General features: G+C 42.8%; 1 protein-coding gene across 1 annotated transcript in view; it reads left to right on the top strand.

Moving 5' to 3' along the window:
• Col6a5 (collagen type VI alpha 5 chain) overlaps window positions 1-14,834 on the top strand; it is an 89,489-nt gene extending 74,655 nt beyond the window's left edge. The window contains exons 37-40 of the mRNA XM_051205706.1: window positions 6,738-7,424; window positions 8,721-8,817; window positions 9,438-9,673; window positions 13,615-14,834. Of these exons, the coding sequence (XP_051061663.1) occupies window positions 6,738-7,424; window positions 8,721-8,817; window positions 9,438-9,673; window positions 13,615-13,634 (1,040 nt within the window). The 3' untranslated portion in view covers window positions 13,635-14,834. The remainder of the gene's footprint in view (window positions 1-6,737; window positions 7,425-8,720; window positions 8,818-9,437; window positions 9,674-13,614) is intronic.
• Window positions 14,835-25,625: the final 10,791 nt, after the last annotated feature.

Genomic DNA, 25,625 nt, shown 5'->3' on the forward strand with positions numbered 1-25,625 from the left:
AACTGGGACCCTGAATTAACAACAGGTAGAAATAAGAGTCAACATCTTTTAATTTTTTTATTTTTAATTTTTTAAACTGGGTTTCTCTGTGTAGCCCTGGCTGTCCTGGAATAGGTTCTGTAGACCAGAGTGGCCTTGAACTCACAGAGACCCACCTGCCTCTGCCTCTGCCTCTTGAGTGCTGGGATTAAAGGTGTCTAGAACCACTGCTCTACAATGCCCATTGTGTGGGATGGAAGGGAAATTTTATTTAATTTATATAATGACTTACTCTTAGTAGAAAATATTCTCTTGTGGCTTCTGTCAGAAGGAATACTAACGGACTAGACACAACTTTCCTCAAATCAGGCCCTGGGCCTTTTTTGACCCAGTGAGTGTATGCGTTATTCTTTCTGTCCTGTCCCTCATTCTTCTGAGGGAGCCGGACACTAGACAGACCTGGGATTAGACCCCGCCTCTACTTCTTATGGGCATTTTTATTTCCTGGTTAAATCGCTGGCCATCTCCAAGCTTCAGTCTGCTCAGATGTGAAAATCCCATTCTTGTGCCAAAAGGGAGATCTGATGGGAGAAGACATGTGTGTAGAACCGAATACTAGACCTGAAGTGGCTGGGATACTCGATTTAGCACCAGAAAGTAGAAACAGAAAACTCTGTCAGTCTTATGGGCTGGATGTTGAGAAATGTTGAATTTGAAAAATTCTTGCTACAGAGGGATCTAGAGCTGGTGATGTTCAAAATACTTGCTGCTCTTTCAGAGGACCTGGGTTTGGTTCCCAGCACTCACATGGTACTTGCCAGCCAACATTTCCAGGGGATCCTGAACCCTTCTCTGACCTCTGTGAGCACCAGGCATGTGGTAGTAGACACACACACACACACACACACACACACACACACACACACACACACACACACACACAAAGGTAAAATTTTTAAAAAAGAAAATATCAGCTATTGTTCACATGATTGGAACTCCATATATAAATTAGTCTCAGTTGTACACATAGCCTATGAAAAACCCCATGTCTAAGCTGGACTGTGGTGGCGCACACCTTTAATCACAGCACTCAGGAGGCAAAGGCAGGTAGATCTCTGAGTTTGAGGCCAACTTGGTCTGTAGAGTGAGTTCCAGGACAACCAAGGCTACACAGAGAAACCCCATCTCAGAAAAGAAAAGAAATAAGAGAAAAAAGAAAAGAAAACCCCAATGACCAATTTTGGCACTGGTTAAATTGCAAGAGGGCCCGCTAGATAATTCACAAATGTCTTGAGGTCCCCATGAGTGTCATGGCAGATAGCAGTGCTGGCACAGCACACCCAATCTAGTCCAAGGACTCCTGCACCCAAGATTCTCCCTTCCCATGAAATCCGCCCTCCACACCCACTCCCCCCTCCACACCCCGCACCGACACGTGGCTCTATGTGCGCGTCTTTGGGGAAAGTTGGGCTGATCTCTCTAGGGGTGCTTCCTTGGAAATCTGAGTGTATCATTCATTCCATCCAAGTCTTGTGCATGCCAGCTCTCCCTCCTACGCCCTTCAACTCACTGAACCACACAACTAATTGACCATGGAGCCCAAGGCAAGAACTTAGCTCCGTCGACACTTTAAGAGAATATAGAGCTTTCTGCGAGCTGTGTGCATGTTTCAGTTAAGCTTCTGCCAGGTTTTCTTAAAGGAGAAATATTTTTGAAGCCTGAGTCTCCCCAAATAACACAAATTTAGACCCAAAGTAGAACAATCATACCTTGTGTTGGACTAAATTTTAGTTTTCAAGGCACAGTTATCTATATTTAGTTTCTTTGATTTCCATGAAGATCTTCTAAGTACATAAGGAACCTACTTTTAGAGATGTTTCTAGTAGGTGGTTTGTTCCTCTTTAGAAAAGGATACTTTTGCTAGGTACTTGGGTGAAAATGAGATTTTTGTTCATTTATACAAACAAAACAAAACAACTAAAACCAAAGTAGTGATGTTTCTAGGCATGCATGTAAATCATTTTACTACTCAAGTCAGTCAGTCCTTCCTCTTCTACCACAGCATTTATGGAATCATGACCCCTATGTTTATAATAGTTGGCCCTTTTACAAAACTGAAAAACTGTGGTTGGAAAACAGAATCCCTGCTGATGACACAGGTGACAGTTTTTCATATCTGGAACTGTAAATTCCCAAAGGCAGAAGCACCCATGAGTCTCGCACACTCCCGGCTGAGAACTTCAGAGAAGGCTTGGCGGTGATGGGCACTATGGACCACTGACAATGAAGGGCATTACAAGGCACACACCATCATCTTCACTTCTCTATTGCCGATTAGCAGTTTAACCAGGACTTCCATCTGGACCAGAAGTTCAGTGAGAACTTCAAACTGGTTTCTTGGTGGGGAGTGGGGAGACCCATATATTCCAACAAGCTTACAATGTGCAAAGTCCTGTTGGTTAGTATGAATGTTCTAAGAACCTGGCACATGCTCCGAGAGAAGGAAATGATCCTCCCCACACACCCCACCCCCACCACAAGATGATCAGTTTTTCATATAAGAACCTCCTTAGGTAGAATAGAGGGACCAAATCCAAAATCACCAACAGAAAAGCAAAGAACCCACACATGAAGTAATAGTTAAACAACGGACTTTAGGAAGTGAATGCTGACGATACAGGAAGATTGAAGTCAAATGAGGTGCATAGCACGGATACTCCAGTTTCCTGTCTTGGGAGCTTCTAGGTCATGGTGGAGTGGGAGGAATTTCAAATGAGCCTAGTGAGCTTTCAGGGATGAGGAGACAGATCTGAGAGTCCAGGGAGACCAAAATCCAAGGTTCACAGGACAGACGACAGAGATGTACAGACAGAACCCCAGAGATCTCTAGCTAACTCTTCCCACCCTACTCATCAGAATATGGGGTGTGTGGTATGGGTATGTGTATGGTGTGTGTTTGTGGTGTGTGTGTGTGTGTGGTGTGTGTGTGCACGCACATGTGCATGCATGCATGATCACAGAGGAAGATATTTGGTGTCCTGCTCAACCATTCGTTGCCTTACTTCTTTCAGGGTCTCTCACTGATAGAGCCAGGCTGGCAGCCAATGAGCCCCAGACATCTTCCTGTCTCTGCTCTCCACAGTGCTGGGATTACAGGTGCAGCCACATCCAACTTTACCTGGCTGCTGGCCTCCTAACTCATATCCTCATGCCAGTACACCAGGAGCTTTTGTCCACTGAGCATTTCTCTGGTGATCAATGGGATTTGTAGAGACAAAACCCACAGTGTTAGGAAGAACAAAGTACTAGATAGGAGGTTAGGGACAAGCAGTTTGGATTTAACAAAATAATAAACAAACAAACAAAATGGCAGTTCACTTGAAATATAGCAATAGAAATTACTCAAAATGAAAAAGAGATCAGATAATTATAATGAAAAATCACTGAGTCTTTATATTCTCCCCCAATCTCTGATGGAAAAAACAGAAACCAGGCACATTTTTTTTTAGCAACATTACTAGCCAATGTAACATTTGTGGCACCTCCACCCAGAGAAGAATGCACACTTCTCTTTAACTGCTCATGAAACATTTGTCAAAACAGACCATACTGTGGCCTATAAAGACAACACTCAAGAATTTAAAAGAACCCAAGTCATAGCAAGAATATTTTCTGACCCATATAGTGCTAAAGTCAGAAATAATTAGCAGAAAGATCTTTGAAAAATCTCCAAACCTCCATAAAATAAATAAAACACTTTAAAATAATCTACAGTCAAGAGGAAGTTGATGAAAACATTAGAAAGCATTTTGCAGGGAATGAAAATGAAATCAACATTTTAGAATCCTGAGACCCTGCTAGAGCATGATTATGAACGAATTCTGACATTAGATGCTTAGACCAGTGAACAATGAATGGCTTCAAACCAGTGACCTCAATTTCCATCTTCAGAAGCCAGAAACTGACAGACAAGCAATTCCAGAGCTAGGAGAAGAGAGTGATAACATTTAAGGACTAAATGAACAAGAAACGAGATGAATCAATAAAGCCAAGAGTCATATCTCTGAGATCAATAAAACTGATAAAACTATAATCAGACTCACTAGGAAAAGTGGACACAAATAAGCAGTGTTAGCAAAGAGAAAGGAAGCATCTTCCATGTTCTACAACTATTAAAATGGTGACAAGGGAATGTAATAAGGCATTTTTGCATATAAATTAGACACATATTTCTTACAATACAAAAATCACCATAGTTCACTCAAGAAGAAATAACTAACTTGTCAAAATTATTGAATTTGTACATGAAACTGTCTCATGTTTTCACTATAAATTCAATAAAACTTCTGAGGAATGATGAATACTAATTCTTTTTTGTTGTTTTGCTTTGTTTTTTCTTTGTTTTGTTTTGTTTTTTGATACAGGGATTTTCTGTGTAGCCCTGGCTGCCCTGCAACTCCCTCTGTAGATCAGGCTGGCTTTGAACTTAGAGATCTACCTGTCTTTGCCTCCCCAGTCCTGGGATTAAAGGTATGAGGCCACCACCCAGTCATGAACTGACTGATTCTATACAAACTTTTCTAGGGAATTAAAGAGGAAATACTACTCACCAACTCATTCTTTGAAGTCAAATCATGTTGATAACAAAACCCAGACAGAAAATTAAATGAAAACTATATACAACCATTCTTTTTTTTAAAGTTAGACTTATTTATTTGTGTGTATGGGTATCTTGTCTGCATGTATGTATGTGCATAATGTGTGTGCCTGGTACCTGTGGAGGTTGGAAGAGGGTTTCAGATTATCTGGAACTGGAGTTCCAGAGATGGCTGTGCCATCCTGTGGGTGCTTGGAACTGAACCTGCGTCCTATGCAAGAAAAACAAGTGCTCTTAACTAGGTCCTCTGCAAGAAAAACAAGTGCTCTTAACTAGTGAGCCATTTCTCCAGTTACTAGATCTCCATTTTTTTTCTGTGGCTGGTATGTCAGACAAGGTCTCATTATGTAGCTTGGCCTGTGACTCACTTTGTAGACCAGGCTGCCCTTGAACTCATAGAGATCTACTTGCCTCTTGAGTGCCTGGATTAAAGGAGTGCATTACCACACTCAGTCTAGACTACTATTCTTAACAAATATAGACACAAAAATCACTCTAAAAAGTGATTTATCAAGTCAAATCCAAGAATAAAAAAAGGGTAGTGTGGATTTGCCCCAAGAATTCAGGGTTCATTGAACATTCAAAAACTATCTAGTAAAGCACTTCCAGTATTAATAAAGTCACTTGTGGTAAGCATGTATTTGTTGTATTCTGTATTGAATTTTATAGCATTAATCTAATTTTATTGGTTCATTTATTGTTTGGAGGATTAAATAAAACACTAAATGTGCAAATGTCTAGTGAAAGGTTGAGCATACATAGGAACCAACACATATTTTGCCAGTTAGAAAGCTACTTATTGTTTAAGTATGCTTACAAACACACTTCTCCAAGAGAGGAAAAGGACTTGGCTGTCTACTTCCTGTCTTTCTGAGCTGATGGTTCTCACCATATCCCCAGCCAGCCTTCCTTTCCAGGAGTGTAGAAAGCTTTCATAAGCTCATGCATTTAAAGCAGGGTCATTGGGAGTGATGGTTTGCAGCAAAATAGCTTGTCTCAGGATATTAGCTGAGGGTTGTGGAGAGATGGAGCAGTGCCTGCCTTGCAAACATTAGGACCCGAGTCAGATCCCAATACTCACTTAAAAGCTGTACATACCATCACACAGATGTAACACAAGGGTTGGGGTAGGGGGTGGGGTAGAAAAAGGTGGAGACAGGTGGATCCAAGAGTGCTTGAGCCAGCCAGCCAGCCAGCCAGCCAGCCAGCCAGCCAGCCAATCTAGCTACAAAAGCAAGTGGCAGGTTCAATGAGAATCCCTGACTCCAAGAGGTAATGTGGAAGGTAACAAAGGAAGACACCCAATTCTGATCTCTGGCCTCTCTACCTGAACGTACATAGCAAATACACTTATACTCATACATGCATGAGCACACACACATGCACGCAGAGAGAGAATATATAAATTGGGATATTATTTTCTTCATTGTGAAAGTTTTGTTAGAAAGAAATTAATGTTAACTGAACTAGTCAGTGCTTACTGATACTGTTTGACTTTTATCATGGTGTGAGCTCCTTAATCTTGTCATGGGCTGATAACTGCAGATGGCTACTCAGAGAACCCAAGTCTTAGAGTTATGTCATGTCTTATATAGCAGCAAGGTTCTAAAGTCAGTACTGACTTATATCTGCTCTCATGATGTTGCCTTATGGACCCTTTTATCTATACATATATGTAAGTACATGAGTTGTAACTTTGACATCTGTACTTTCTCTTGTGTTTACTCCTTGTAATTAATATTTAGTGCATGGAAATGTGTGCTGTAGGCTTTGAAGCCATGTGGAAGCACTAAAGTAGGCATGTATTTCTCTTCTTGTATTAAGATATTTGGGGTCAAATCAGTCATTTTATAATAAAAACCTGAGACAACATGTGTCAAATGGAAATAACTCTCTTAGCTAAGTAAAGACAAATTTGAAGAATGTATCAGGGAACAAGTACTGAGATTGATTAGTGGTATCTACTATGGCATTGATTAGTGATGTCTGCCATGGTATGGGAATGAAGAATAGTGACACACCATGCCGTGTATTTATATTCATGTTTTAGAGTTTCAAGTTAATCCTTTCATTATCGGTAACTCAAGCTATTCTGTTACAGAACATGAAAAACCTGGCAGAAAAGAATTGGGTCTTGCTGATGAGCTGGAGGATGCTTCTCTTCAAGATTATTACATGGATGTGGCTTTCCTCATAGATACTTCTCAAAGAGTCGGAAATGATGAGTTTAAGGAAATGAGAACCTTGATAACTTCAGTACTGGATTACTTTCACATTGCCCCAGATCCACTGACCTCTGTCTTAGGAGACAGAGTGGCTGTCCTGACCTATTCTCCTCCAGACTATCTGCCAAACACTGAAGAATGTCCAGTCTACCTGGAATTTGATTTGGTCACTTACAACAGGGTACACCAAATGAAACATCATCTCCAAGAGTCTCTTAAGCAGCTCAATGGAGATGTTTTTATTGGCCATGCCCTTCAGTGGACAGTTGACAATGTCTTTGTAGGAACCCCCAACCTGAGGAAAAACAAAGTTATCTTTATAATATCTGCAGGTGAAACCAGCCCTTTAGACAAAGAAGCCTTAAGGAATGCATCTCTGAGAGCCAAGTGCCAAGGCTACTCCATATTTGTATTTTCCTTTGGTCCTGTACACAATGACATAGAGTTAGAAGAATTAGCAAGCCACCCCTTGGATCATCACTTAGTTCAGCTTGGCCGGACACACAAGCCAGATTTGAACTATATAATTAAGTTTGTCAAGCCATTTGTTCATTCAATCAGACGTAAGTCTCTCAAGCTTCTCTCCCTTATTGCCTTATTGATGTCCTCTGCATGCAGTTAATCAGCCTATGTAGTCAAAAGCATCTAGTTTTAGTGGAGAGTGCTGGGGTGTGAACAGGAGGCAGTGGGAGAATCTCAGAGGAAAATCTTGTTGACTTTGGTCATTGCTGCTGTCAAACTTCCAGGCAGGAGGTTCTCAAATATGTGAAAGGGTTCCTTTAAGCCTGACTTCTGGACATTTACTAAGTGTTTGGTTGTCTGAATGACTACATCAGTTAGTCTTCAGCATAGCCCTTAATGGGAAGAACTCAGATTCCTTTTCTATAAAGGAAACACTAAGATTCAGATGTGTTAAATTGCTCAAAAGCTCGTAATTAATGCTTGGTAAATTCTAGAACAACCCCACACATTCTGGCTCTAAGATTATACTCTTTTACACGTTAGTTATGGCACTCTTAACAAAGCAAGCTACTGTAATTAATAAACCCCTCAGTGCCACTACCCCTCCTTTTCCAAGGACATCTGGTCTACCTTGTCATTATTAACCATCCTTCATCCTGACTTAAATTCTTCGATTCATAAATACAGATATTTTCTAGAACCTCTGTTCAAGACATCTAGCTTAAGTGCAACTTCACAGATTTGAAAGGTCTTTCCACTGTGGCACACTGAGCGTAGCTTCTACCCTCAGCATCATATTTTAGGTGGCAGTATAGAATATTTCAAATTCTTAGAGCATTGAGCATGTCCTGGTCTGTGCTGGGAATTGGGGAGGGAAAAAAAGCCACACTGTGTGCTTCTCTGCAGTGGCTGGGAGCTTGATAGGGCTTCCCAGGATTTTAGGGGGTCTGACACACACACAATCCCAGGACTCATGTTAGAGTCAGGAATCCTGGAATTTAGACAATATATTTACTAGTGAGTCAAAACAATGTCTTCTCTCAACTGCAAGGTAGAAATTGAGAAGATAACTTGAATAACCAACAAAGCCTATTAGGAAGAGCCTCCATTTTTTGGGGGTGTAGAGTGAGGGGGAAATAGATAACAGGAGGAATTCAGAGATGTCCTTGACTTGTATCGCAGAGTATGGGAACTTTTAATTCAATTATTGCTGTATCTCATGGACTTGGCAAGAACAAGGTCTTTCAATGCCAGCATGTGGGCTTTGCTAAGGCCCTGAGAAGATTAATTTGTTTTGGGAAAAGATTCCCATCTCCAGGAAAAGATGACCTGGCTTTGGGTGGGAGTCATTATGTGGGAAGGTAAAAACTGAACTAAGAATTCCACTCTGTCTCCAGGTGCTATCAACAAATATCCCACCAGAGACCTGGAAGCCAAGTGTGCGAACATCACCTTCCCCAGCCCAGAGAATGCTGGCACGGAAGATAGTTTATTGTGAGTTAAGAAATATTGAACGTGGGTAGTACAGCCCAGGAAACAGCCCTTAAGAATGTGAAGTTAATGACATTTTCATTTAGGGTGCAAAATTTGGGTTGTGTAAGGGGGTATTCAATGTTGTGCTAGTGATGACATCACCGGCTAGAAGATAGTTATACAGAACCTCATTTTATATTTTAAGCAACCATATCTGTTGCTTAATATCCCATATTAAGAATTAAATAATGCAACTCATTGGCTAGTGCCAAAGTAAAGTTTATGATATCAAAGGCTGGAAGAAAAGCAGGACAAAGAAAGCATCTGCCTTTCAGAAAGCACAGAGTTGCAGAAAATCAGAGTTGTGGGAAGGATTCTAACTTTGTAAGCAAAGCTTTGAGTCCCCAATAAAATTTTAGTATTGAAAATAGTATTGGTTTGGAATCTGAAACTTTTGAGACAAATACGTGTTTAATTTTCTTTTAGAAATTGTCCCTGTAGCAAATTCCATACAAATCCACATTAGGACTCTTCCCATTACATGCATAAGATGGGTTTCCATTCTGATACAGGCTGTATTTGCATTCAGTCTTACAATGGACTTGGCTAACCACCTTAATCTCTTTTGTCCTTCACTCTAGTCTCATCCCGGAGGTGTACAAAATTGAGGCAGGAGATGGAGGTGAGCTGTTTGGAGACTCAGGTTCCCAGGAACAACATTTCTTTATACTAGGGGATGATCATGGTAACCATTCAGGGATCCCTGCTGATTTGATTCAGAAGTTGTATATGCTCTTCTCTTCTGGAGAAGTGATGGTGAATGACAATGAAGGGTCACATCCAGAAGAAACTGCAGCTCCAGTGAATGGCAGACAAGGTAACTTGCATGTCCATGTTGAAGAGCTTGAAGTACCTTAGTCTGGCATGGAGGCAAGTAGAAATGACAGCAGAGGGATAAAAGACGTGCCCCCGAGATGAGGGCAAGGGAGACAATCTCAGTGAAGTAAAAAGGAGGCTGCTTATGTTTAGAGTAGTTCTAAAGGCTTGGTATAGAGTCAGAGAGCTGAGGATTGGGGGGGGGATAAACAAGAATTATAACTTTCCAAGAAGGCTGGAGCTGCACCCCAGGCAGGTGAGGAGCTCCTGGACTCCAAACATTCCAAACATTCCAGGTCTGCCTTTGTAGCCCAGGCTTTCTCAATTTAGATGTTGTCTTGTGCGCACAGGGACACACACACACACACACACACACACACACACACACACACACACACACACACCAGAATGTATACCTATTCACCACAAGTCACACACTAGGGTTTATATACCAGCACTGTTTGTAGTAACTTCTAATTGAAAACAAAAGCACACCTTACACCAGTGAAATCGTTATCTGAAGGTGAGACATAGATGTGGTATTATGTACGAAGCTCCCCAGGTGATTCAGGTCAAGTTTGCAAAATACTGCTGCCATGAATCCTGACTGAATCATTCTTGCTGAATGTCTTATGGCAGTTTGCTGCTCAAAGTGGTCAGATTGAAAGAATCTAGCCCTGGTGACAACAGCAGCACCTAGAACTCACTGGAAATGCAGATTCCCCAGTTCTCCCCTCAAACCTACTGAACTGGAACTCTGTCCACGAGAACCTGCAAGAGATTCTCCTACAGGCTGGCATTTGAGAACCACCCACCTAGTAATGTAGATTCTGAGCATGAAATAGCCTTCTTTAACAAGAGTCCTTCCACTAGATATTGACAGTGTATGAACTCTTATCCTCCTGGGAAATCAGGGTCTGTGTTTGCAGGAGATCTCACTGTCTTTACTGGGTTGGTAGTCACTGAGTCTGAGAGCGTGGTCAAATCAGTGCCATCACAGAACACTGCATGAGGAGCTACCTTGCAGAAAGCTAGGGTTTTATGCCCGAAGTTCTACAGTCACTGAGCATCTAATGTTGGGTGTGTCTCTTAGCCTCTCCATTTCCTCAGCTGCAAAATGAAGACAGTAAAAGAGCTTGTGTCACAGGTTAATGTGACTAACTGGATGTGATGTGCTTCTAGCAGCATGTGGCCTGGAGTGAAAATTCAACGATGCTGCTAGCTCTTTGCAGTTGTGATGAGTGACTTGGGGCTAATGGCTGTGGTGGGAAGCACACCAGTCTGGGAACAAAGGGTCTCAGGTGCCAGTTTGGATTTGGCTGCTGACCTAGCTTTGGATCTGTAAAGTTCACTACTGTGGCACTCTGCCATTACTAATGAGGAGTTTGGGCAAGGCCAGTGTTCTCTTCAGGAGTACAGACACCAGCATCTCTGCTGGGGGCACACAGAGACTTGCTGGAGTGTGGCTATCTAAAAAGCTGGTCTTAGGGAGCATCTATGTGTGTGTATGAAATCTTGGAGGCCTTCTCTCTCATGTCTTATAAATTCCTTGACCCCACCCTCAACACACACACACACACACACACACACACACACACACACACACACACACACGTGCGCGCACACATACAGCATGTCTCTCAGCCATCCTGCATCTGATTATGGTGCTTTAGTCCAAATATAAGATCTTCCTAGGAAGTTTTGGAGGTTGGGTGGAAATGGTCAGGCCAAAAGTAAAAATAATATAAAATTATCCATGTAAGTAATAAATAAATTTCCAATAAAATGTTTACTTTTTCCCTGTTAAAATGATCAAAGTTTACATATATAGGATGTTGCAACAAATTCTAATAATATCCCATCTAGACAAAAATTTAATACCTACAAGTATAGACATAGGTGTTACTAGCATTTTTCCTGCCAGCCTGGCCCCACAGTCATGTCAGCCCCAAATAACACACAGAGACGCTGTATTAGATATAAAGCTGTTGGCCTGTTACTAGTGTTTCTTATTGGCTACCTCTGTCTTAAATATTAACCCATTTCTATTCATCTAAGTATTCCCACATAGTCTTATGCTACCGGAGAGAGGATCAGGACCTTATCCTCAAGTCCCTACAGCTTGAATCCCCACTACTATATCTCCCAGAATCCTTCTTGTTTCCTAGTCCTGCCTAACTTTCATTACTATTGGCTAACAGTGCTTTATTTATTAGCCAATAAGAGAAACATATTTACAGAATGACATCTCCCATCATGTAGGAAATAAACACACACACACACACACACACACACACACACACACACACGCATGTGTGCACATGTGCATCCGAATATTTTCCTCAATGGGAAAAGCATGATCAGGCAAATAATTACAGAGTTTAGAGCATATAAATCTTTTACAGTTGGCGTGAAATTCTACGCCGGAACTGGAACAGAAGTAGAACTTTTAGGACAGAAATGAATACTAAATTATCTGACTTAAACGTGTTTTATATAAGGGATAACTGATATCAAACTACTCTGATATTTAGATTTTGTTGGAAAAGCTAAAAGAGAAAGATGGCCAGGAGTAGTGGCATATGTTTATGATCTAAACACTCAGGAGGCCTAGGCAGGAGGATTAGGAACGCATGGCCAGCCTGGGCAACGTGTAGTCCTATCTGAAAAAAAAAAATATGGAAGTACCATTTTAAAACATTTTCAACTTTGTTGTTGTTGTATGTGTGAGTGTGTATGATGTGAATATGAGGTGTGGGGGGGGGCTGTGTAGAGAGCAGAGAACCCAGTCTCTATTTTTGCCTTGTTTTAAGGAGGAGTACATACTTTGAGTTGGTTTTGCCTGCAAACATCTGGGTAGTCCTGCCTCCTCCCACTTTACCTTAGGAATCCTGGGATTCCAACTGCATGCTGCCACATCAGGCTTTTAAATGTGGATTCCAGCGATTGACCTCAAGTCATGAGGCTTGGCTTTGCCCTTCTGAGTCATCTTTCCAGCCCTCAAGGAGACTTTGTTTTTAAATGCCAGCTTTTAAAGCATGTTGCAATTATATGAATTCAAATTTTTAAGAAAAAAATTAGATGTTAACTTGCCTTTTGTGTAGGATAAGAAGTTCATGATTTTTCATTGGAGACAGGTACTTAGTAAAAATTCCCAAGCCATGTTCAGTTGAAGCTTTCCTTGAGCTGACAACCTATGTTCATGAGATCTGTTCATGAAATAATCATGGAAAAATCCATCAGGCAGTGGAGGAAGTATCCTGGAGAAGGAGTAGAAACCACATGAGGCACCATATCAGCCCAGTAGAGTGTGGCCAAAGCTTGGACCTGGCCAGGAATCGGGCATCTGAGTTAGGAGGCAGGCAGGGAGTGGGTCTGCTCCCTTCCACATCCCTGATGGATGGACCAAGAGCTGCTGTAGGGGAAGGATATATACCCCAGGTCTTCATGGAGTATGTGGTGAAGGCTGCTCCATTGCTCAGCTAGCCCCTGAAGGGTAGTAGGGGCTGGTGTTAACAATCAGAAGCTTACTTGGGAGAAGTCAGGAAGCAGGTGGGTGGGGGTGAGGAGGAGGAATGTTGTCCTGTAAAGGAACATAGGAATTCTGAGCAGAGCCCAGTATCATCATAGACAGTTATCACCCTCTTCAAATGCCTCTATAATAATCCTAGCTAAAGCCAGTAAGCAAGGAATTTCAAATCATGGGTAGTAGACCAGAAAGAATCGTGTCCACAATCAGTATGCATTACTCAGTTTTATCAAAGGTCACATCATTCTCCAAGGACATATTTACTCTGGGTCAGACTTTTAGTTTCACTGTTGAAAATAGCCAAGACTCATTGTGTTTGTCTCACACCTGACACCTGTGAGAGTAGGCTCAGGAGGAAACACTGGTAGTCAATATCATGACATTAAGAGCAGTGTGCGCTCCATGTTTTGCAGATGGTGAGGATTCGAGATGAGCACACAGGACAGTGTCTGCTGACATACTGGACTCCCTATGGTGGCTCCAGCCAGGAAGTGCCAACCATGTATTAGAAGGGTAGGGGCAGGAAACCAGAACTAAACTTAGTTCTCAGTCCCAAATCTGAGGGAGGCTCTTCAGAACAAAGACATGGAAGAGCGGACCTTTGGAAACAGGAATGGCGCTTCATCTCTCAGGAGGGTTAGGAACACTGAGCAAGAAGTAACAGTCTTTCATGGGACAGCTCTGTTCAGTCATGTTGATCAGCTTGCAAGATTATCTGCAAGACATTTGTCATAGTTGTCATTACATCTGTATCTCAAATTAGACCCTGGAGTAAAAACAATTTGTGATTGTCTTTTACCTATTTATACAACTGTAAACTCAGTGGCTTTGGTTCTTCTAGTAGGACCCTGAGATTGTATTGAGCATTCCTGTCTTCTGTAGGTGGATTTTTTCTTTTTGGTTTTGGTTTTTTGATTCAGGGGTTTCTCTGTGTAACTTTGTAGACCAGGCTGGCCTGGAACTCATAGAGATCATCCAGTCTCTGCCTTCAAGTGCTGGGATTAAAGGCTTGCCTGGCTCTCTGTGCATTTTCTTTACCTGAACATTTACAAGGTAACACACTTGTAACAAAGAAAAGGAAGGGGAGGGCTGCTTTATGAACTGCTTGCTCACATTGGGAACGCTTGTTTTCTATTTTAGTGGGCATTGTATGTACTTGGGTTTGCTGCAAACTCTTACTAACTGTAATCTAACTCACACCCTTTAGAATACGAGTCCAGGAAAGCACATATAAATCTACGTGGGGAATACACAATGCAGAATAAGATACAGCGGTAGTGAATTAGTTACCACATCCTTCAGTTTAACATGGCACACACAGGCTGTGGAGTGCTATTTAGACTTAAAGATGAGTAAAGGCATGTCATTTGCAGGAAAATGGGTGGAACTAGAGGTCTTTGTGTTAAATGAGTGCTGTGTTTTCTCTCACATGTGGAATTTGGGGTCTGGGAGGTTGGGAAGGAGACAAAAGCAAAGGAGATTTGGAAGGGGAAAGAAAAATAAAATGAGTAATAGAGGAAAGGAATGTTATCAAAGTGTTTTGCATGCTTGTATGGAAATGTCATAAAGAAACCCATTATTTTGTACGATTAATGCATATTAATAAAATCACTCAATTTGGCTAAGGCATCAATTACCAGATTAATGAGCATGCATTGCATGAAAAATGAAATGAATGTGCTCATCGGATAACACTGAACAATTTTGTATTTGTTCCACATAATTTCCCTTACTCTGTTGTTTACATGATTTAAAAATAATACAGTCAATTAATTTTAAGTAGGCATTTACTACTCTGGGAAGTTCCAAAACAAACTCTATTTATTGAATAGTTTTGTTTTTCTCTGAGAACTTTGTGTGTCTTACTACAAGCATGAAGAATACACCAGATCCCGAAATCTGAACAGGAAAATGGCATCACGAATGTAAACCCACAGACACATTCACACTGCTGGTGGATGCAATATCTGTTATGTTTCTCACCATATCCTTCGGCTCAACAACAGTCCCATCAATAGGTGGCTATATGAAGCTTTCACACATACACACAGGAACCAGATACAGCATGGTGTGTTGAACAGAGCTAAATGCAACCTATATATCCTAATGTGTCATGTGCATATAACAGAATATTACAGGTCAGTCAAACCAATAAAGTAGAGCTGCATTCATAAACGTATATCAGTATCAAAGATAACATTGAGCAGGAGGATACACTGTAGCATCACACATTCTTATACCAGAGAAGCAACACCATGTGTTCTTTATGGTAACTGGGGACTGCAATAAAAGCACAGACAATAATTGAAGAACCCCAGAGTTCCAGCTCCAGAGTCCTTGTAAAACAGCCAGGCATCATGGCAGATGCTGTAATCCCAGCACTGGGGAGATGACAGGCCGATCTTGGGGCTCCCTGGCCACCCAGCCTAGCCTACCAAGTGAGCGCCAGACCAGTGGAAACAAAAGCAACAAACACAAAACAAAAAAGAAAATATAAAGCAGACAGCACCTAAGAAATAATGCCTCAAGTATTCTCTGGCTTTCACATGCACAGCATACATGTGCACACATTCCTGCACATACACAAGTCAAGAAGATGATAATGAGCACATTGTTTCATCAGGCAAGCATTCTGCTATAATTTTCAGGATCTTTCTGAATAAGTATATATTTTGGCCATTTAAGCCAAAATTAAAATCTATTTAAAAATTGTTTACCTGTGTATGTGTGTGTGTGTGTGTGTGTGTGTGTGTGTGTGTGTATTCCTATGAATGTGTGGAAGGGATTATTGTGGCTTACACTTTGAGGATACCTTTATCATGGAAGGCAAAACACATGTTACTAAGAATTGAAGCTATCATACCGGATCTGTAGTCATGAAGCAGAGAGAGACCCATGCTGTTGCTCCTTCTTTTTATTCAGTCTGGAACCCCAGCCCATGTGATAGATGGTCCCATCTGCCTTCAGGGTGGGTCTTCCTACCTCAGTTAAGTCTCTCTGGAGGCATACAGACACACCTGGAGGAGGGTTTCCATGGTGATTCTAAGCCCAGTGAAATTGGCAATGAAGATCAGCCATCACAGTGGAGTATTTCTTGGTCCCTGGACCACTCCCTCCGGGCTCTCACCAGTGTGATAAGGGCCCGTGCACTTGCGGATGTTGCCAGGGGTATCTGTCTCTGCCTGGTTCATTACATTCCCATGGCAGTGCCTGGCACTTACAAGAAATCCTGTGAAGGGGTGGCAGGACAGATTCCTCATAAATGATAAGCATGATTTAGCTGCAAGGGGGAGAGTTGGCATGAACGATGACACAACCCCCCCCCCCAAAGTTAGCACGGTGCATCTGTGTAGCAGAGAGGTGGGAAGTAGGCAGTGTGTGAGCAGGGCTGGCCTGGCAGTCAGTGGAGCTGGCCTGGGAATTCGATGCTGCAGAAAGTATGGTGAGCTGTTGGAAAACGGTTTGTCATTTTGACTTTAAAATGAGCAAACTATCTTTAAAAATCTTGAGTGTCCCACAATATATGACCAATTTGAATTCCCTCAAAAGGAACCATGGCCTGTATATTAAGCACTCATTTACCAGAAAGTTTTTGCAGAAATGACCCTCAAAAGCACTGCAACACTCCACGACAAGAGATGATGCACTTAGAACAGCTGGGCAGAATTACAGATGACTAAGAGTCCTGTGATAGCTCTGGAAAACCTCATTCGACAGGCTAAATGTGATTCCTAACCTTTGATCAGAGTGTGAACATTGGGGTGGGGGGGCAGGTAAAATGCTGACTGGTGTAGCTGGACATTTGTACAGGCTCTGCTCCAAGTGGAAGCCCCTTCCCACCTCTCTAGAGTAAGCCATCTCCTCCAGCACCTCTCACCTGCTGCAGGAACCCTGGAGATCTGACCCCAGAACTCTGGCATTGGCACTGTCTGCCTTCCTCCTGTAGCTCTGCATTGCTCACTGTGAGAACGCCACACTAATCATTAGGAATGCGTGCCTTCGCTGGAAACTTAATAGAGAGCTAATAACAATTCGTCTTCATGCAAAACAAGGCTAAATGGGGAGCCCTATCTTGTGGATTATACTGTTGGTCTCTCTCAAGATTCTAGTCCCCAAATATGAATTCTGTGTTGAGAAAAGTTTTGTTTTGTTCCCTGTTTTATAACACCTAGCACTTGGCCTTCACAGAAGGCTGCTGCTAAGAACGTTTTCATTGTTTTCGATGATGCTGTAGCTTGGGTATTGGATAGCTTCCCAAAGGCCCATGTGGTTCAGGCTTGGCCCCAGCTGTCATAGAAAAGCAAAAGAAGCTTTTAGGGGGTAGAGGCATAGAGGGAGGATGTTAGGTCAGTCCTTGAAGGGGATATTGGGGTGCTGCCTCTTCCTCTTTCTCTTCACCAGCTGCCATGGGGTGAGCAGTTTCCTCTGACACAGCACCTGTTGTGATGTCCTGCTTTGTCACAGGGCCAAAAGCAACACGGACTACTGCTAACAACCTGAAACCTCCATCAATTTTAAGTTGCTTCATCTCGGGTATTTATTCCAGCAACAGAAAGCTGATTAACACAGATGGGGACTGCAGCTGTGCAGGGGACTGGCTCACAAGGGGATGATTATGGTCTCTTTTAAACAAATGAGCAAAAAAAATAGATTAAACTCCAGGATGATGGGTGTTATGGGAATAGACTAATACACAGTACAACTCAACTCTTATAGTTACTGGCCTTCCTGTAAAACAAAATAAAGGAACATACAAATGTCCTAACCACCCAGAGCATATCTAGTGGTCCATGGACCAACATATCTGCATATCTGGGAGCCTGGCAGAAATGAAAAATGTCTGGACTCTACCTCACGTCTATTCTATTCGACTCTGCACTAAATCCAGATCTCCAAGTGATTGGTGTGATCATGGGAGACTGAGATTCACTGGCTTAGACATCATTTGCTTGAAGTCCTATGGAGTAGTGGATGTATGTGTAGCTCTCTAGTTCTACACGGCTTGGGGTGTGAGCATCTACCATGGAGCATGCACTGTGTGGGCAGATTCATGAGCTAAGCAGGAACACTGAATCAGGAAGGAATGGTTGCACTTTAGTGTGGTGACACTATCGTGAAGGTGGCATCTGTGGGACCATGAAGGTGGCTTCTGGAGCCTGAACACCCGGGGGCGGGGGTATTTGGGTTGAATGAAAATGATTAGATATGACTAGGAAAAGCAGATAGTTTTTCCCTAGCTCTTTGTCCTCCAAGAGGATTTTGTCTGAACCACAAACACAGTGTTTTGAAGGGGAGGGGCTGAAGAGGAGGGCAATGGGAGAGGAAGGTGTAGATATAAGCATAGGGCAGTCAGTGAGACCCTTCTGCCCCATTGCAGGTTCTGCTCTGAAGCACTGAGGTCTCCAGGATAGGATGGGGTGAGGCTGGACTTGTTTTGAGGTTCTCATTTGCCTGGTGCAGGGATAGGGAATTGTAGAGGGAGAGAACTAATCACAGGGTTATCAGTTATTCAGATAGGAATGTGTAATGATGTTTAGAATAGAGATGGCTGTCATGTTCAAATGATAAAATTAATGGGATATATTCATTAATTGGTTCGGACAGAGGAGAGAAGACTAGGTGGGTCTTCTCTTGCTCCTGTATCAGATTGTCACAGGTTGCTGGTCCTTCCTCTCAGAGTTTCTGATTCAGAAAGTCTTGGAGTGGCCTTAGCATCTCCGTGTCTAACAAGTTTGAAGAGGATTCTGCTGTGGCTGGCCCCTGGCCCAACTTTGGACCATTTCATTTCATCCAACCAAATGGCTCTCTTCTCACAGCCTACTAGAAGCCCCCAAGGAGTTCTTAGACCATAAATATCAGGACCTCATCTCAGAGATCCTGAATGACCATCTGTAGGAGCAGCTCCATCATGGGCATTGTAAAGTTCCCTATGATTTCAAAGTGCAGCTAAGCACCAGCTGACTCTGGTTTACTATATTAGGGCTACAGGAGAAGGAGGGATTTTTTTTCATTTCTTAGAATTGCTTCTAATATTCTTCTAAGTCCCTCACTTATGTATGTGAATACGTGGTGGTTAAATCTCACATTAGTGTAATATACACTGGTTATTATCTCAGAGAACAGATACTAAAAAGAGTAAATGGACACCATTTCTACACCTTGGACAAAAAGAAAGAGAAAAAGAACAACAACAACAAAAAACATATTTGTTGAGTTCCTACTATGTACCAGATATTGTAATAAGTATTTTATATACACTGTATTTATTTATTGTGTGTTCACGTGCATGAGTACGTATTCATCGATGTGCCTACTTGTGAATATTCAGGCTCCCATGAACAGGGCTAGATTGTGAAGGTCAGGTGACAACATGTAGGAATCAGTTCTCTCCTTCCATTCTGTGAGTCATGAGGATAGAACTCATGTCATCAGGGTTGGCAGCAAGCGTTTCCCCCACCAAGCCGTTTCACCAGCCTGTAGACTTTAATACCAACCAGCAATGGGAAGATATCATCATCCCCATATATGACAGGACCCAGGAAGAGAAGGTTGCACAGTGCACAGTTAAGAAGGATTTAGATGTGGATTTGCCTGGTTCTTCCAAAGATTGTGTTTTTTCCATACACAGAACACAATCTCTGGAATCAGGCTCTCCCTGACTCGAGGAATCACCATGTCACCCGTGAAATGGGGATAAAAGCTCAGCAGAGCTCATGGAATGATGTGAGGAAGTACCCAGCACAGTGCCTGACACATGGAAGGTTCACAGACAACAGGAGCTCTTAGGCCGATCTTCCCCACTGTTACCAGTAAACTGATGGGTTCGCACTAGCCCCCCCCCCCCAAGATTCATTTCTTACTTTCTTCAGCATCTGCTACTACTTTCTGAAATTCTCCAACCAGTGGCTCCATCTTATTTTGGTCCTCACTTAAAAAGAGCCCCTCTCTTTCTACACCCACACCCCACCCCAACAGCAACGGCTGTTCCCCAGCCACCCGTTGCTGCTGCTGAGCTCCATTACATGGTGCATGGTGTCTGCACGGGAGAGTTCTTCTGCCGGGCCAGCAGGACTCTGTCTGGTGAACACATTTACCGGGATAAATGGATCACTCTGCGTTTTCAAAGCTAATGGTTTTTTTTTTTTTTTTTTTTTTCTGTTATTTGACATCCGATAAGCCTTTAGTGATGGGTTCAAGGTGAAGTTTGGAACCAGCAAAAGAGTGCAACTTGTTCTGAAGGTTTGTTATCAGATACGAAACTGTGGCTTTTTACTGGAGCCTCCACTTCTCTCATCTGCAAATTTGGTTTTGCAAGACCCAGCTTGTGCAAAGGGCGTTCTTTCTACAGTGTCTGGCTCAGGACCGCCTGTCTCTGCAGAAGCCGGGAACCACCCTTAATGACTCTCTCTGCGATGCTAATGACAGATAATTCAGGCCAAGGAACTCTGGGGAGGGTTGGTCATGGCTTTTTAGACATTTGCAGCAGATTTTGTCACCATTATGCTTCTGTTATCAGCAGAGTTTGGTGGCACATTTCACTTGAGCTTTTTTTTATTTTTAACTTTTAAATGTTTTTGTGTATTTCTTCTATAAGTACTGTGTTTATATCATTTCACCCACTTTCTCCCCCCAACTCTTGCCATAGTACCCCACTCCCTTTCAAATTCTTGACCTCTTCTTTAATTATTATTACATGTATATTCACATGTATATATATATATATATACATACAGCCTGCTGGGTTCATTTGGTGCCGCTCACATATGTATATGTTCAGTACTGCCCTCTTGGGAATGGATAACTGATCAAGGGCACATTTCTAAAGGAGATGGTGCTCTGTCCATGACAGAGCTCCCCGCACCCAGCAGGTGGCTGCTCCTTCCAAGCATGGGAGTGGCTTTCACTGTCTGCCTGCAAACCTGGCCACTTGAAGACTCATATATTCTCAATCTCTCTCTCTCATCTCTCCCTCCCTCTCTCCTCTGTCTCCCTTTCTCTCTCTTCTTCTTTGGATATGTATATGTATACATGGTTCATATTCATGTGTGTATGTGTATCAACACACATGCATCCTTGGTGTGTGTATGTGTGTGTGTGTGTGTACCTGTGGTGGCCTGAAGTTGATGCTGGGTGTCTGCCATGGTCATTGCCACCTTAATGGTATTGCAGCAATACCATTGGTGAACCCAGTGCTCACCAGTTCTGACTAGCCTAGCTTGTTAGCTTGCTCTGGGACCTCTGGGATCCTGTGTCTCCGCCTCTAAGATGGTGAGAGTACCGGTAGCCCTCACACATGCCTGACTTTTCTGGGGTTCTGGGGGTCCAAACTCAGGTCCTCATGCTTGCACAGCAAGTGGTTTATGTGGCGAGCCATCTCCCCAGCTCCTTTTCAGTTTCTCAGTGAAGGAAGGGTCTTTAATCCGGATCATGGTTTGAGGGTGCAGGTCCATCGTGGCACGGAAGGAGTGTGAGGCATCTGGTCACATTTGAAGACGTTTCCGATGTTGGCATTGAAGTCTGGAGTTTCATCTCTTGCTCTTAGAGCTCAAATAATTTTAATTAGAATGGTTATTCCTTACAAGCCTTTCTGATGCCCACCGTTTATAAGTTTCTCCATTTTGCTGAGAAATGTGTCACTTTCCGTGAGACACTTCTCTTCAAAATAGTTGTGTCAGTTCTCACCTGTGGTTGTGTATCTTCTCATTCTTTTTATTCTTGTGCGTTAACATTTTTGTCATTGGTTTAAAATCATTTTGATAAGGGAGTAATAGGTAACGCTTCACAGGTGAGGTTTGGATCAGGTCATAGTAAATTAGGATGGCCCCTACATCCCACCACTAGTGGCCGTGGAGAAGGCTGGGTAAAGACACAGAGACACACAGTGGGCAAGGAAGGACACATGAAGACAGCAGCAGAGGCTGGAAGATGAGTCTAGAACATGTGGTCTGCTGAGAATCGCTGACAACTACCAGAAGCTGGCAGAGAGACCTGGGGTCTGTTTCCTTCTAGCTGGGTTCTTTTTCCTGCATAGCTTCCTGGGGGAATCTGCCTTTGATCCCTGCTGGTACTTTGAGGCTGGACTTAGGTCTCCAAGAATGACTCTCGGGAGCTTTATTACGGAAGCCCTGGGACACTAACATGTGCCTTGAGTATAAAATGTCAGGTTGAGCATCAGCTGCTTCTACTTTGTGACAGGGATATGCAATGGCATTAGCACTTCCAGTAATGCTCTGTAAAGTCTAATGCTCTTTTCTGTGCATGTGTGCATGCATGTGCACATATGTGTGTGTTCATGTGTGTCTTTGTGTCTGTGTCCATATGTGTGTGCCCTAGAGACCACATAACTGTGTGTCTGCGGAAGCCTGAGATCCATATCTTTGATTACTCTCTACCTTAATTTTTGAGACAGGGTCTCTCACTGAACTTGGAGTTGACCAGTTCAGCAAGACTAGCTGGTCAGCATGCACCAGGGACCCTCCTGTCTCCATCTCCCCCGTGCGAGGAGCTCGGGTATGCACTACCATGCCTGGCTTTCTATGCGAGTGCTGGGGACCCAAACTCAGGTCCTCATGCTTCCTCTGTGACTAAAAGCACCTGTCCAGTCCCTACTGCCAGGTTATTCCCTGTCCCATTGTACCACACATCTCAAACTTGTTTTTTTCTTTTATCTGTCGGATCCTGGGGATCAGCCTGAATGCTAGGCCAGTGCTCTACCACTGCACTACATCTCAACCTTCAAGAGTTTGTCATTGCTTTTCCAAAGTGTCCTAAAACTCACTCGATAAATGTAGTTTACAGAGGGAACCGAGATCTCTTCAGGATCTGTTTTTTTGGTTAACGGGGTAGGAAGACTTAGCCTCAGTGTTGGTCATGTAGACAAATGGAACCGAGTGTTGTCGTTTATCACTCCATGATTTCTGGCTGGTGACACATGTGACCAGCTCCCTCCCCTTCACCCTCCCATGAGGGACTGCATCTTCCCAGCTATAAGCCAAAGTCAACTCTTCCTCTCTTAAATTGCTTCTTATCAAGTATCATGTCACAGCAAGGAGAGAAATAATTAGTACATTCTTTCATTATTTTTCCAGTTTGGCAACCTATGTCCTTTAGTTTGGAGAAAATTTCGTTTAATTGTGCAGATATTTCTTGTGGATTTCAATATTTCCTCCTGGTTGGGTGGGAGGTGGAAGACAGGAAACATATATATGTTTTAGAAGACTCAGAAATGTTCCAGACCTGGGTGATGAGGTAAGGCGGTAGAAACTGGGGAGATGTTTTAGGATAAAATGACCCCAGAGAAGAGTGACCAGTTTTTTCTTGGCTAAAGGGCAAGAATGTCCTTGGGCCTGCCAGCAGCATCTCTGCAGCTGGAGGCAAGAGATGCCAGAAGCATCTAAACTAAAAATGTCCCTTGTTCTACCATGACCAGAGGCTGGACATAGCAGGAGTCTGGATTGTTCTTATCTCTTCCCCTTCTGGGAAAGCCCACAAAGGATATGACTGGAACTGCCAAGCACTTCTGAGTGGAAACTGAACAGATCTACTTACTCTGCCCCTCCCATCCCCTGCCCAAAGGCTTGTTGACTCCAAGGCATTGATGCTCAGCAGTATCCCACTCTTCAGGGACCCTTCTGCTCAAGCTCCCTATAATAACATATTCCTTTCTGTGGTCCATGAATTTCATTCTTAAAACTCATGACACAAGAACCTGAAAGCCTCTGGCTTTGGTGGCCCCTGAGTTTCTAGGACACAAGCCCTCTTAGGGACAATGGAGAGAAGTCCTGTCCCTGTCACAGACAGCCTCATGTTAAGAGGAGGAATCTATAAGCAGTAGATTGTCACCGAGAGGCAGGAGGCTCTCCTGTGAACACTTACCTGCAAGCTGGGCTCCAGCAAGACAGTTTTGAGTCCTCTCCCAAGCCAGGGTGAGACTTTTCAGTGTTCTAGCTGGCTTTGGGTCACTGTAGTGCTGCAAGTGAACCCCCAAAACTCACTGTTGGACTTGGATGAGCTATTTCTTTACTGTTGTTTCCTTCTCCATCTGGTCTGGATGGACTCGCCAGAAAAATAAAATAATGCCAGAGATGTTTCTTTAATATTTTTTTACTTCTCTACTGAGGAAGGTGTTATCTCAAACCGACCTTCCTAAGTTCTAGCCTCTCTTTCTTATGCTCTACTCTGTTTACCTTTTAGAGATTTTTCTGACTTTACCTATATATTCATTCTTCTCTACAGTTGCTACTTCTGTTGGTTTAAGGCTTTCTCATATTGGAACCTTTATTCCAAAGTCCCTGATCTGGGGCTGTCTGTGTTTAGAACTTAGAGGAAATGTCTAACAGGAAACTGAGTGGAGGAGCGGGGGGGGGGGGGGGGGGGGGGGGAATGGCTGACAGGAAAATGAATGGGGAAGTTGGGAGGAAGGAGAAGGAGCTTCAAGGAAAGAAGGGAAATTTAAGAGCCTAACCAGTCTTCAGGCAACATTTCACCCCCCTCAATCAGCTCCACACTTCAAGGCATATCTCTCATGGTGCTTGTTGCTTTAAATACCAGGATTTCCAAAGGTTTTGAAGAAAGACTGATTTAAATTCTCTCTCTCATAAACACTCTCTATAGATATAGATATTTGACATACACCGTTTGCAGCTTTCTCTGCTCTGTTAAGAAAATCACCACCCTAAGAGATTTTTCCCTCATCAGTTCTCATTCCTGGGTCTCTATGTTAACCAATGCTTTCTGTCATTTAAAAGTACTTCAAAAAGAGCTAGCTGTGTGCCTGCCTCATGGAAGCAGACATTTCCTTCCTTATTACACCTATAACTTACAACAAAATTCCGTTGGAACATTTTATTTAGTCAGGACCCCCATACTAGGTTTCCTTGGCCATGATGGAAAATGCTGATGAAGCAACTTAAGAAACGAAAGGTTTATTGTGACTCACAGTTCAAGGTTACAGATCATCACAGCAGGAAAGTCAAGGGAGCAAGCTAGTTGTAGTAGACCCACAGCCACAAAGAGAGTGATGAGTGCTCGTGCTCAGAGCCACTAACTTTCTCCTTTTTATAGTCTGAAATCCCAGCCCAAGGAATGGTGCCACCCATGGTGGTTGGGTGATGGGAGATGTCATTCAGTAAATATGTTTCTCGTATTGGTTAAGGGCGAGTGTTTGGCTAATTCATCAGATGGGTTCAGTTTGGGAAAGTCTTCCCTGGAGGCTAACCCTGGACAACTAATAACTGTCCACTACAAAGGAGTCATAACCTCCCTCTTCCTCTAGGCAAAGTAACTTTTCTACCAGAGCAGGCAGACTGGAAATGAGTGTTTTCCATGGTTTCCAAAGACAGTTTATCTTTTTTATATCTAACTAGAAAGTCCCCCAGGAAAAAGAAAACATGAACTCAGAGCCAGAATTCAAAGAGATAGGGGC

This window comes from Phodopus roborovskii, unplaced genomic scaffold, assembly GCF_943737965.1.
Source record: "Phodopus roborovskii unplaced genomic scaffold, PHOROB, whole genome shotgun sequence".
NCBI classification, from domain to species: Eukaryota; Metazoa; Chordata; class Mammalia; order Rodentia; family Cricetidae; genus Phodopus; species Phodopus roborovskii.